A 15,121-nucleotide genomic window follows, 5' to 3' on the forward strand; every position below is an offset into this window, starting at 1 on the left:
CATGTAATTAAAAATTTTAGCTGAACTAAAAAGGAAGTAAATATGAGAGTAGAGGAACAATAAAAATATTAATATTATGAAAATATATTAAATGAAGTTACCGGTTTCTCAATTTGCCATGTATGTAGATTAATGATGTGTTTTTTATGCTCTGGTAGAGATTTTTGTGTCATTTGTTTTTTCTCATCAGGGTTATAGGAAGAAGACTAACTGCTTTACATAGGCTCCAAATGATTTGCCTTCCTGAAATAACCATAGCCACAGTCTCCATAATAACAAAAGTATAGGGAGAGCAATTAAAAGTTGGAAGAAGGCTAGCTAGTTGGCTCAGTGGTATCATCGACCTGCTACCAACCCTGATCCCAACAACACATGGTAAAATGATAGAACTGACTGCCAGAGGATATTTTCTAATATACCCCAACCTCCACTGTGCACCCTGACATGCATATTTTACAAGTATATATTTTAACAGACAATAGAAAAAGCAGTAGTAGCAGAAACAACAACAAACATATATATATGTCAATCTTCTTTTATGATTATTAATACGCTTTAATTGAAATATAGCTACATTACTTTTCCCCTTCCTTTCCTCCAGCCAGCCCTGCCAACTATCCTCCCTCAAACACTTCCTATACCATCCACTCTCAAGCTAATAGACTTTTTTGATTATTATTGTTATATACGTGTGTGTGTGTGTGTGTGTGCACGCGCATGTATGTGTATATATCCATAGATCTATACGTACAACCTGCTGAGTACATTTTCGTTATTTGTGTGTATGGTGTCTTAAATGAAAATGACAGTCATATGGTCACAGGTCACTATTACGTATTTCCTTATTGGAGGAAGTATGTCACTAGTGGTGGCCTTTGAAGTTTCAAATGCTCAAGCCAGGCCCAGTGTCACTCTGTTTTCCTGCTGCCTGCTGATCCAGATGTAGAGCTCTTGGCTACTTCTCCAGTACCATGTCTACCTGTGTGCCACCATGCTTTTTCCACCACGATGATAATGAACTAAATCTCTGAACTGTAATCCAGCCCCAATTAAAAATTTTCCTTTATAAGAGTTGCTGTGGTCATGGTACCTCTTCACAGTAATAGAAACTCTAGCTAAAACATTGTGCAAATAATTACAGGATAACCACTTTGCAGTAGGTATCCAATAAAGGGTTCATCCATGGGAGAGGTTAATTTCCTTTCCCCATCAGTCACTAGTTACCTGTATTTCTTTGTCTAGAGCTAATAATCTGAAATTTTCCCCCTTCCACATTAACATATCCATTGATATTGTCATTGTGCCATTCTCCTGCTCTTGTTTATGGAGTTTCTAACACATGGTTTCACCACATACTTCTTGGTTCTCTGATTATTACAATATTTCTGAAACCTTTCCTGCCATTTTTCTTGAGACATGTATGCAGGACCTGTGATATAGAGGTACTGCATTCTTTCCAGGGTTTTTTTTTTTCAGTTTTCACAGACATTTTGAGTAAGAAAACTGGATTAAAATTTTAAGTGCATAGTTTTAAGATTTATGATGTTATCTATATAAATAACTATCAATAACTAAATCTGCTACATGTAATAGGTACTATATTTGGCACTTGAAGTAAAAGGTTGGCTGATGCCTGTGTGTTTTACATGTAACATAAAGTATCATCAATATGTCATGTGTTAAAATTATATTTGGGTAAATGGTGAAGCAAGATTATTACATGATGACAAAATTGCTCAGATATTATTAGCTCATAATGTAGTTACTGGTCATTATGTCAATATGATGTATCTGTTATGAAAGCTCTGCCTATGGGTCTTTATACTTCTAAGTCACAGTCGTAGTCTGTTATGTGGTGCTTTATAGATACTATTTTTAGATGTTTCTGAACATTCTGACCCTTTGACCAGATATCCAAACTCCTACCCTCATGGGCTCTATTACATTCTGAGAAAACTCTTTGAAATGCACTTTTACTTAAAGCTTGTCCCAGTGAATAAAGCATCAGATAATATTTGTAGAAGTCTTTGAGGGATGTAGATGAAAGGAACCACCTAAATACAAAGCACAAATGTTGTTTTCGTGGAAATACTCCCTTAACATATTTGCTCTGCAACCTGGTCTTGTCCTCTCTTTTTGAATCTGAGTTCTAGTTTGACTCAGTGTTTAGTTATGGCTGTTTGTTTCTGTTTCCAACAGGGACTAGATGAGGGCTCCATGATCGTGAATAAGTTAGTTGTTGATCTCACTATCAGGGAAGAGCATTTATGGTAGCCATCACGGTTGCTCAAATTGTTAGTTGGAGTCAGTCTTGCAGGTCTCTAGACATTTCTTTAGGTTCAGTTTTCTCTTCAAACCAATAAAGGCTCCCTTGTCCATCACTTCACTTTTATTCTCTCTCTCTCTCTCTCTCTCTCTCTCTCTCTCTCTCTCTCTCTCTCTCCCTCCCTCCCTCCCTCTCTCTCTCTCTCTCTCTCTCTCTCTCCCTCCCTCCCTCTCTCTCTCTCTCTCTCTCTCTCTCTCTCTCTCTCTCTCTCTCTCTCTTTCTCCTCTTCTGTCCTCTATTCCTACTCTGACTCAATCTTCCTAGTCCTAGTGCTTTCCTCTCCTCCCCTTCTCTTTCTCCTAGTTCTCTCTCCATTCACTGCCCCCTCCACTCCCCGTGTGCTCTCGGGGACTTGTCCCTTCCCCCTTTTGTGAGGGACTTTATATAAATCTCTTAGAATACACCTTGTATCCTAGTTCCTCTGGTGGTATGAATTATATGTGGGTGATCCTTTGCTCTAGGTTTTGAATTTAAATCATTTTGTGGTATATGCAGGTTTGGACCTTCAGGAAGGAGCACAACACTAAGCCAAAAGTTAAGATTCTAGAAGAACCCTCCTTTAGAAAGTGCCTCACATAAGCATTGTGTATAATTCTGTGTTCCTCTTACCATCATATAAATCATAAACACAGATGGTTTCCTTAAATACTTTCAGAAGTTATATGTAAATTAATTAACTAAAAATTAACTTGTCAAGAGACTTTCTTGAATTAAACTTATACCTGTCACTACTATGAAATACTTTCTTAGATTTTTAAGATTATCATTGGTATTTTTACCAACATAATATATGTATGTTCAAAATGTCTTCAAAAATACATATTTGTTTTCTTCTGTTTATATAATCTGATTTTCTTCTCTTTGAGATGAGCTTTCTTTTTCTAAATTTTTCAAAGGTATCTATACATTCTATTAACCTCAATGGTAGGAGTTGTCTAAGATTACAACTGCTCAATACACATAGAATATTATGTTAGTACATTCCACTAATTTGCTTATTTTGATGACCATTTTTTCACTTGGTCCACTAAGAGAACCATCCATATTAGTAAATTTCCTAACTGAGCTGTTTTCTTATTACCTCATTAGTACTCTTTTAGATAATAAATTCCCAAAGTTATTTGTATATACTTTGAAGCTGCATGTGGAAACTATCCCCACAAAAGAATTTAAAACATAACATTTATGTAGTCTGGATGATGTTCATCTAGAACATTGTATCTCTTTGGAAAACAGTAAAGATCTAGTTAATTTGAAGGGCTTCAGTGGAGATGAGCAGTAATATAATTGAAAGGAGGAATTAAATATAAAGAAAAAATAAAACAAGTTAAAAATGCATAGCTTACTATAAGCATTTCTTATAGGTAGGCTTAGTAATAGATCCTCAAGTTGAAATCTCAGAAAATAGCTCTGTTTAGTCTCTCACTAAAAATATTGAAAAGAGAAAATGAAAAGTTGTAATAATGAGAGACTTAGACAAATGACATTTCAGGTTAACAAATGAAAATATTTCAGATACAAACTATGTCCACAAAATGTGAAAACTGCTAGTAAAAAGTAAATAATGGAACCAAATAAGATATCAGATATCACAAAACACACTAAAACAATTATTATGTTTTTGACAAAATGAATTTTGGTTGAATTCAAGCTATAGATATTTAAGTTCATTCAAGTTAATTACTTTTTAAAATAAAGTAATTGCCCTATTGAGTATAAATAGAGGCTAGTCCTGAAAAACAAAAATGAATCATAATATATGCATTATTTGAGTTCATGATAGGAAATTGGAGATTTATCCTTTATACACAAGTGTTGCTTTCTTGTTCATACTTCTTTAAAAAGACTCCTTAAATAACACAAAATAAGTCATCCATAAATATAGTGGAAGCTTGGAAATCACAATTCTTTTTTTTTTTCTTTCAGTTTTTCAAGACAGGGTTTCTCTATATTTTTTTGAGCCTATCCTGGAACTAGCTCTGTAGACCAGGCTGGATTAGAACTCATAGAGATCCACCTGCCACTGTCTCCTGAGTGCTGGGATGCTGGGATTAAAGGTATGCACCACCAATTCCCAGCTTAGAATCACAATTCTTAGTATTTTAGCCTCAGCACATTTTTGTAATATGTATATATGTACCATACTACCGTGAAAATACCAGGACTTCTTTTCACAATACCTTACATTATCTTTTGGATTAGAAACAGGGATAAACAAACTTTCATTATGCCCATTGTATGTATAGAACCATTTTATTATTTTATGAGCATATGGATAAGGAAATCAGCTATTAAAATAGTTCATTAGTTCAGTATTTTACCTGTGTCCCTTCACTAGTCTATCCATCCCTCCCCACTCAAGAAGACAATTTAAATGTAACTCAGTGAGAATGGCAGTAATACAGATACTGCCTTTAATTTATCTCATCTATCCTGCTTAAAAACATAAATCATTTTTTTGAATTTCAGTTCTCTGTTATAACAAGAAATCATACAATATTGATACATGTTGATAATGATTTTAATATTCATAGTACCAATATTCTTGCCAATTGGATGGTCTGTGCATGAGTGTGTTTCAGTTACACAATGAGACAAAACACAAAACATTCTCTCAGATCCTGTGGCTCCACTTCTTCCTCGGATCATGGGCTTCATTGATTCATGAGCATGGAGACAACAGAAATGAGGAATGGGGCTTAGACAGCTATGGGTAGGATGGAGACAGCTCTCCAAGAGACAGCTTCAGCTTTATTCCAGAGTATAGGAAATATATACTTAATTTATATTAAGTGGCACCATTCTATCATAAGGCAGGCTATTATATCAAAGCTCCTAGTAGAAGCCTTTGTTACCATATGTGCAACAGGGGAGGCTTCTAGCAGGGATCTGTGGCAAGGGTCTAGCTAAAAATAAATCAGGCATTCAGGCTTAGAGACAGGCTTCAGATAATGTCAGGCCACAGACTCCTTGAACATGGGTCTCAGTTAGAAGTCCTGGGCAGTCTAAGGGACCTCTGACAGTGAAACCAGGATGTATCCCTGGTGCACAAAAGTACTTTGGGAGCACATTCCCCATGGAGGGATACTCCCTTAACCTAGAGGCAGGAGGTAGGGCCTAGTCCCTACTCCAAATGATTTGACTGATTTAGATGACCCCTCCTGGAAGGCATCATGCTACATGTGGAGTAGGGGGGGATGGGATGGCAGGGTGGTCGGGGGTATGGGAGGAAGAGAGAGAGGGAGAGGGAACTAGAATAAGAGCAAAGAATTTAAAATAAAAAAGGAGCTAAATGAGACTTAGAAACTAGACTGTCTGTAGGTTGACCTCTTGCTTTGAAGGTAAGCACAATCATTTCAAATGATGGGAAGTATTTCAATGTTGACCTTCACTTCTAGTGGTTTTTGTAATGACCAACACACAACTAACAAAAGTAAAAATGAATACTATCATACTTGATTGCTTACCGAAAACTTCATCCAAAATCTTCAAAAGTATGTATGCTTCACCACCCTAAAGACAGTGAATGGTGTCGGAGTGTTGTGGGGGCATGCACAGTTCACTAATACAATACAAATTGAATTCATATAAATCATAGTAATTTATTGGTAGCCTACACCAAGTGGTACCAGGAAAATTCTCCAGTCATCTACTCAATTGTGAGGTCTTCTGTTCTCCCTCCTTTTGTCTTATTCTGTTGTTGTATGCATCTACATCATACACATGCCCATACACATATAATTATATTTCTCCCTTTTCTTTTCTCTCTCTAAACAATCCCATATACACTCTTTCAAATTCATGGCATAATTTTCTTCTTCTCCTCCTCCTTCTTCTTCATTAATTGTTTTGTGTATCTTTAACTAGTTGAGTTAAAGTCTCCTGGACATTTACTCTTCCACTTTGGCACGTCCTAGGTTTTCTTTTAAATAGATTTTATTTTTCATCTCAAATTACTTGTTTCCTTAACAGGGAAATCTAATTTTATTAGAAACTATAGGCACAATGGGGGCTGGAGAGATGACTTAGCAGTTAATATCAGTTGATGCTCTTGCCGAGGACCCAAGTTTAGTTTCACTGCCCATATGCTGGCTCACAACTATTTGTCACTCCAGTTCCAGGGGATCAGTCACCCTCTTCTTTTTGCTATAGGAACCAGGCGCACAAGTTGTTCCCAGACATACATTCGGGAAAAACACCTACATACATAAAATAAAAATAATTAATTGTTTAAAGAAAAACTATAGTCACCTTAATAGTAAATAAGAATTATTTCTTCCAGGGAAAGGATAAACTATACTTGTTTATTCTCTTTTCTTCATAAAACCAAATTTCTTAGCTTTTCAATCTTTGATCCATTAGTAGTAAATTGTAAGTCTGAAACCACAAGTGTCCATAGGCAGATACACTAAATATGAACTTGTTGATCACTGATCACTACTAAGTTAATAGATATTAGCCCTAACATTCAATTTTATGAGCTACCTCCTTACAGGTTATAACAACTCATTGTGATAAGTAAATGATTTAATACTATAAAGTAGATGTATATTCAGAATTAGTAGCAATGGTTAATATTAATAAGAAACTCTCCTTCCTTGAAGCCCATTTCCCTTTATTTCCTCCCTGACCTAGAAGAATAACTCAGAAAGCAACATCAGGAAACAAGGCCTTATAATTAGTGTAGAGAAACAGACAATAAAAGTTATGGCAATAGCCCTGGTAATGTCCCTTGCACATGCACATTACGACGATGTTTATAGGAATTCATCAATACTGCCTCAAAATAATTCAGAAAGGTGGTTAAATGTTAAATAAGAACACATGCCAATGACCACTATTCAAAATATTGGGAGTCTACATGTTTCAGAATTTCAGTATTGTTATATGATCTTACAAAGGCAATTTTGAACACAGTATACCTTGCTCTCATTGGATTGTAGACCAATATCCATTAATGAAATTGACTAATGCTTTTCTAACTAAATGTGTAAAAGAACATATAATAGATGATACTATGTATGCTCAAATCATACCACTTCAGGCCATGTTTTACTACCAAAAGAACTGGAAGGTAAAGCAACAGTCTTCATGGATTTATTTTCTTTTACATCTTTTACATCAGCATTGAAGATAAACACAGACTCAGCCCAGGAAACTGAAATACAATTTCTGACTGCTTATGGCATTTGTCTAAAATTACAGAATATATGTGCCCCCATTGCAGGACACACAGCATGGTGTCTTTGATTAAAACATATTTGAGATATCATTATCACAGTATCAGTAAAGAATGATCAGTTTGGCACATAATTATTGTAAAAAACTGATCATCTATCTACTTTGGTTAAATTTCAAGAACAAAAATATAGTTGACATAGTTTTAAAGCTGATAATATTTATTTTTAACATCTGAAGAAAGTTAATTTCCATGTACAGTTAATTATGCTGAAACATTTGTTTTGAAAATGTTAATTTGTTCCCTTGCTATTGGGGGACTTTAGACCAATTTAAATGTAAGACAAAATCAAGCAGTAAATGAATGGGAAAAACTGCATACAACTGAATGTCACATGCAAATACATAAAATGAGCATATGAATACACACAAACCAACTCACCATGTGTGTTAGGAGCCTTGTCTATGCACATCTGCCATTATAACCACTCCCCTAGTCAAATACTCCTTCTAATATAATATTTTCTAATAACTTCCTATTTGCAACCTGCCAACACCCATTTTCACAAAGCATATTTCAAATATTTTTGAAAGTAAAATGTTATAGTTGGTCTTACATTCATGTACTTTATGGATAAAAATGCTGAGAGCACTGACTACTCTTCCAGAGGATCCGGATTCAATTCCCTTCTCCCACATGGCTCACAACTATCTATAACTCCTATATCTGAAACCCTTACATAGACATGCATGCAGGCAAAACACAAATGCACATTAAATAAAAATAAATTATTTGAAAAAGCTATACTACCACTCTTACTAAGTCCCTTTCTTTAAATATGCTACTGGTAATTTTGGGGTGTGTGTATAGTACTTTGTACTAATTCTTCTATTGACATGGCAAAATATAGGACAGAAACAACTTAGGAAGTGGTTGTTTCACCTGACAGATCCAGGGGATATAGCCTGTTAACATGACAAGGAAGGCATAGCAGGACAAGTAGAAGGTGGCTGGGCACATTGCTTCCACAGTCAGGAATTATAGAGCAATGAATAACTTAGATCAACTCCCTTTTCCCTGTTCATTCAGAACAGGGACCCAGCCTAGGAAACAGTGCCACCTACATTTGGGGTGGTTCTTCACTCAACAATTAATATTGATAACTCTTAACAGATTGTTCATTGACTTGCCTTTTTCATGATTATAGAGGTTGTTAAGCTGACATTCAACATTAACCATTACATTTTCCAACATAACTTTTCAAGTATTTTCACATATATAATATTCATGGTATAATGAATTTTGGAAATGAATGCAATACCTTGTAGCAGAACTCACTGTGTACGTTAATGAAATGTAAGAGGCAATTTATCCTAGCAGAGATTCTGTAATTTGCTGAATATTTTATCTAACAATGATCTCTATTAAACATGGTGTACAGAATGGGTAGGGAAAGATGTATACCACCTTCTTTCTCACTTACCTTTTGCATAAAAAGGAAGTGCTGTTTTGAACACATATACTCCTTCCAATAATTCTGCCACACCTAAAATACCTTAGATCTACAGGTTGGAGAAATTTCTTCACTGAGAGATTATTTTACTAGGTTATTTTAGGACCTCAAACATGAAATTGGTTCATTTCCAAGTATATTATGTGAATTAGACTTTGCTATCCAAAACTTTTGGAAAGCTTTAGAAGTATGTCTAGACATTATATTTGCATGACCATCCCTCCCCCACTCTACCCCACCTTCATTTACCTTCTTTCTCTTGGGCACTGTACTATATGGTTGCCTGAACATTTGGAAGTGAGTGAATATGACTAAAAAACCTCATGGAATTAGTGCTCTAGATTTCCTGACACTGAACACTAATGTATTTTTCATTACTGTTTAGTGTTGGGAAATCCCATTTCATGGAGCCCAAAAATTAAATTGCTCAAGAACATCCCTTATCTTTTCCTGAGGTGAAAAACAAAAACAGAAGAATCAATCTGAGATCATTTGCATTTCATAAGGGTTAAGGTCTGCATGTAGACTACTAAGGGCATCTTTCCAAACTGTGAAAACATTTAAAGAAAATATTAACATTAGAAAAGTCTCTGAGTATGAAATGTGAGAATAAAATTTCATAGTAAAATTGATTAATATATGCACATATATCACTAAAATGTGTGTATTTAATTATAAATGTACATATATCAATGTATACATGTATTTTAAAGGTAATTGTACATGACAATTCTACTTACAGCAGAAGTATTATAATATCATGATTGTACTTTTTAATTAAATATGTTTTTATCACTATTCACAACAGGTTATTTAAAGGCATTTGAAGAAATCTCAGCAAACAATAAAACTAAATGATCTTGAGTGATTGTCCTTTTAACAACACTACTGTATGGGAAATTTCTTTTGACTGACTTTCTAAAACTAAATATCTGTGATACAGGCTAGTGGATATCTTGTGTTTGTTTGGGGATGTTCTAGCAATGAGCTCTAAAATAGACCTTCCTCTGACTGGACTACCACCAGGCCTTCCTTTTTCTTTACATTAAATGCTTTCTTACCTGTAATTTTGGATGCTAAATCTGTATGTCAGTAATACTCTTGATACATTGTGAGAGCAGAGAGCATTGCTTAAAATGCCTCCTTTCAGATAGTATTGTTCTTCCCCAGAATCCTAAAAAAAAAAAAAAAACAACACAAAAAAACTTTCAAGGAAAGAAACATCATACCTATGAGCATACCTAACTATGGACAATCAACTATATATTCAGTAGTTGTATCAGAATGATATCCAAAGAATACACTAAAGAAAATTCTTTAGGTCCCATGAAAAATAAAAATCATTTCTATCAGAAAATCTTTCGGTACATTGCTTTATGCAAGAACTACCCTCAATGCTCTATGACATATAAGAGAAGTAGAAAATGACACTTCACTGAGAAATACATTTTCTATTATGAGAGACAAGACAAAACCTATTGCCTATCAAATGAATGCCATGGTATAGAAACCTCGAACAACTAAACGTATGTTAAGAACAATAAATGTTAGAATTAGATGAAAGAGTCTCATTTAAATAGTCATCATCCCTATTTTATATCAGTCAAATTACACAACAAGGATATTACATTAAATATAATAATCCATATTATAAGAGAATGGGTCAAGTTTCAGCATGAAAGAAACTGAATCTGAAGCCAAGGTTGCCATTGCTCCAAAAGTCTGTGCTATTTTATATTATCGTGACACACACTACATTCTATTCTGTATTTTTGCAGTTACAGATGTTTAAGAGTGAAGCAGACACATAAACATAAATGAAAAATTCAAAAATACAGAAAATTCTGTGTTTTAGAATCATAATTATGGGGAAATTTTATTTCAGATATTTGTATTAGAACCATGGCTAGAAGAGTCTGTTCATCAATTTGCTTTGGTTCCTAGAGAAAGTTCCCATCTCCAAAATGGTCTTTTGTACCCTAGTTCTTTATGCTTCCTTGGGTCCAAAAAATGCAAAGCATATTTCTGTCTATGATTGTGAGTATGAATACAAACAATTTAAAATATTAATGAAATGCTAAACACAAGTGATGAAATTTTAGGAGTTATGGGATTTGGGATAACATGGAGTCCAGGAATGATTTAGGAAATTTATGGAGTGTTTTAAATATATAAGGATAACTAAGCACCTAACAGAATCTGTAAATAAAATAATCATGATTCCTTACCCTATCTGTCTTTTGTACAATTCGTACATTCATAAATTGAGTTTACTTAAAGACAGAATCACCTATAATAGAAATCCAGCCAAGAATTTGTCATACTCTTGCTCCTGGGAGCGTAATGTTGGGTTTTTGGGGGGTTTTTTGTTTTGTTTTGTTTTGTTTTTTAATTTGAAAACCAAGCCACTCTCTTTAAAATTCATGTCTGAAGTAAAAGGACTGAAAGAAGTGATTTTTTTTCCCTCTGATCAGTAACTGCAAAGTGGGCCTCAGAACACACCAGCTGAGCCCTCTGTTAGACATTGAAAAAGCCTCTGGCATTTTTCTGCTTTTCAACTCTGTCATTGGGGAGGTGGGACAAAGGCATGCAGTCTACATAGTTTATCCAGAACGTGCTGGTGTTACAAGCAATCACTTGACATGTATTATGTTTCTCCTGTGGAAGAGAGGTGGCTAGCTGCTACAATAGTGATTTCTTTTCAAAGGGCTTTAATTGGGGTATTTCTCCTGGGCCAGAGTCTAACTAACTGTCTTGATATGTACCTGCCAGGATAGCAGGGGAATATTATACAATAGCAACGTGAGGAGTCTGAGGACTGCTGTCCCTATTTGCCCCCCTCTGCAACCAAGCATGAAAAAAGTTTCTCGACTGTTGTCTAACCTATAACTTGGCAGAGCTCCTAAAATGGTGTGTCAAAAGGCAAGGTGGGCACCCTTTGCTCTGCATGGCCATGGAAATGCATATAGTAACAAGAACAACATCCCCTCAGCCTGCCTTTTTATAAGAAGCGCTCTGAGGTGTTGGGCTGGTGTAGAGATTAGTTTCATGCAGTTGAGTTACACACTTGTGAGCTATTTTTCTGAAGTATGAATTTACTCCTGTGTAGCAGGCTAGCATCCTTTCCTGGAGTAAGTCAAAAGGTGGCCTATATTTTTATTTGAAGTGCTGAATGATTTTCCTCGCATCGAATTTGTGCCTCTCACTGGTATTTTCTGAAGTGAGATTTTTTTTTTTTTTTGCAACTGATGGAAATCAGCTCACTTCTGTTCTGTAGTCTTATATCTCGTTGATGATTTATTCGTTCAGTAGCAGAAACTATGACAAATTGTGTGAGGCGGCCTCATTAGTTTTAGATGGTATATTCCTGAAGAATTTACATGTAAATGCAACTGTGAATGTTTTACATTTCATAAGCTTGCTGCACATGCTTTTGTAAGTTAAGTGGCATTTTTACAGATAGACTGAACTTCAAATCCACACACACACCCCTTCCTCAGAGGTTATATTATCTATAATTCTAGTAGGTCTGTCATACTGCCTTCTCAAAGTAGGAGAGTAAATCTTTATTTGCTGTTTTCTTCTCTGTTTTAGACATGCAAAGCAGCCCACACAACCAGTTCACCTTCAGACCGCTCCCACCACCACCACCTCCTCCGCATGCCTGCACCTGTGCCAGGAAGCCACCTCCCACAGTGGACTCTCTTCAGAGAAGATCAATGACTACCCGCAGTCAGCCCAGCCCAGCTGCTCCTGCTCCTCCAACCAGCACACAGGATTCAGTTCATCTGCATAACAGCTGGGTCTTGAACAGCAACATACCACTGGAAACCAGGTACTTAAGCTATTGCTCACCCCACTAAACTTGAATGTTGACAGAGGAGGACTCCACTGATAGTAGCAACTCTATTCACCATGGAGCTGCAACAAAACACAAATACCCATCATTATACACAGTCAGGTTTATAGGTAAAAGGACAGATTCCCATCACAGACACGCAGGAAACAATGTTTCAGGCGCACTCATAGACATGGACCAAAGCAGATGCACGTGTAAACATGAAATCACAGATGCATAAAGTACCTCATTTTTAGACACCCACCAAAAATTAAATGAAGCATTGGTCTGAACTGTCACTGAGGCTGAACACGAAAAGAAATTGTGTTGTGTTTCAAGAAAGTACAGTTATAAAAGGAAAGAGAGGAAGGGAGGGAGGGGGAAGGAGGGGGGGAGGGAGGGAGGGAGGGGGGAGGGAGGGAGGGAGGGAGGGAGGGAGGGAGGGAGGGAAAGAACATTGGAGAAAAGTGTGGACTTTGCTATGTAATTTATTATAAAATCACTTGAAAAGGAAGATGTCTCCTAATAGTTCAGAAAGGATTTGCCTTATGAAGGGGAAATTCATATGTTACTTGAAAATTGTGTTCCAGTAGCATGATATTTTAAAGGGCAATAAGGCACTGTTTTTCTGTCATGTCTCACATTTGAGTTTGTTAATTCATGGCCTAAGTATTTTAATGTAGGTAAAGCTCTACTCCTTCACAGTACTAGGTCCTTTGACTGTGAAAGCATTAGCACTAGAGAGTATTAATTGAGAAATCACTCTCCATTTCCCATCATTCTTTCTTTGAAAAGTTGCAGGTTTTAGAGATGGCAGTATTGCACAGTGATAGAGTACTTGCCTGGCATTCAGAGGATGCTGAATTCAATCCTCATCACCACATTCTCAAATGTTACAACATAGGAAATCAAAAAATAGTGAAACATAGCATTCTGTTGTCAAATTCCAGGGGTTCTTGCTGACTTCTTCATGTCTTAATCATTTTAGAAAGACAATTTTATGTAAACAATATTGAGAATATACCAGTCAATAAACAATGTCTGGCATGAATTTCTATTATAAATCCTCCGGGAATCATAACTGAAAGGGAGTGACTAATAAACTCACATTATGAGGCTTTCCTCCTGAGTGGCATATTAAATTAGAGGGCATCAGCAAGTATCACCACTTCCACTGAAAGTGCTGTGGTCCAAATCCAAAAAACTGTATCATTCATCACATATTAGATTAAAAAGGTTTATAAGCCACTTCTTTTTGCTACCTTTCCCTAGAAAATACAACAGTAGTAGTCAGCATCTATAGTGAAGACAGTACATTTAGGACAGCACTAATGATAAGGTTTGCACATTATTCTTTTTATTGAAATTTTCATATAGGCATATAATGTGTTTTGATAAAAATCAACCCTGTATTCCATCCCCATTCTTTTCCTTATTCCCCTACTGCTTGTTCGTTTATTGTAATTGAAAAGAAGGAATGTATAAAGTGGGAGAAGCAAAGAATAATGGAAATCTACAAGGGCGGGAGAGATAGCTCAACTCCCAGCACCGACATGGCTTCCCACAATCATCTAACTCTAGCTCCAGGGAATCAGACACCATCTTCCACCCTCCTTGGGCACCAGACACACACATGTTACACAAACAAACATGCGAGGCAAAACAACTAGACACCTAAAATAAAAACAGTAAGTTAAAAAGTTGAAGAAAAATATAAATATTCATAGTTTTCAAAGAGAGGTAACTTGCTCGTTTTTCTTTTGACTCTTCTATGAGGCTTGATCATAGCTAAGGAAACAGTATGGTTAACTAGCTGTTCTGTCAAGCAAACACAGTTCCTTCTTCTAGGAAGACAAACAATAGGAAGTCGGGGGGATGGAGATAGGCTGAGGCAAATTGAGAGAGAAAACTATTCTTATTTGAAATGTACATCTAGGCATGTTTGTACAAATTGCACCCACGGACCTTCTGTATCTGTGCAAGGAATGTATTAATTGGTCTCAGCTTCCTACGATGTAGAGACAAACATAAGTTTTCATGTGAGACTGAGGAGAGAGCCTTTTTAGACCATTTGAAAATATATTCAGCATCAGAAAAAATGAAATTAAAAATGCATAGAAGTCTTATCAGCTTGACTAACTAGAGATTTTCAAATTTATCCTTGAAAAAATATTCATTTCATGCTTAGTCAATAAAAGGTGAGAGTAAGTGCATATTAACTTATGCACGAGCTGGATAATAACACCTCCTAGAACCTTAGCTTCC

The 15,121-nt window shown here is 35.9% G+C and overlaps 1 protein-coding gene across 1 annotated transcript in view; it reads left to right on the plus strand.

Moving 5' to 3' along the window:
* LOC127217970 (teneurin-1-like) overlaps nucleotides 1–15,121 on the plus strand; it is a 593,057-nt gene that overhangs the window by 393,140 nt on the left and 184,796 nt on the right. Inside the window, exon 5 of the mRNA XM_051178980.1 lies at nucleotides 12,613–12,853. Coding sequence (XP_051034937.1) covers nucleotides 12,613–12,853 — 241 coding nt within the window. The remainder of the gene's footprint in view (nucleotides 1–12,612; nucleotides 12,854–15,121) is intronic.

The sequence above is a fragment of the Phodopus roborovskii genome, unplaced genomic scaffold (genome assembly GCF_943737965.1).
Source record: "Phodopus roborovskii unplaced genomic scaffold, PHOROB, whole genome shotgun sequence".
NCBI classification, from domain to species: Eukaryota; Metazoa; Chordata; class Mammalia; order Rodentia; family Cricetidae; genus Phodopus; species Phodopus roborovskii.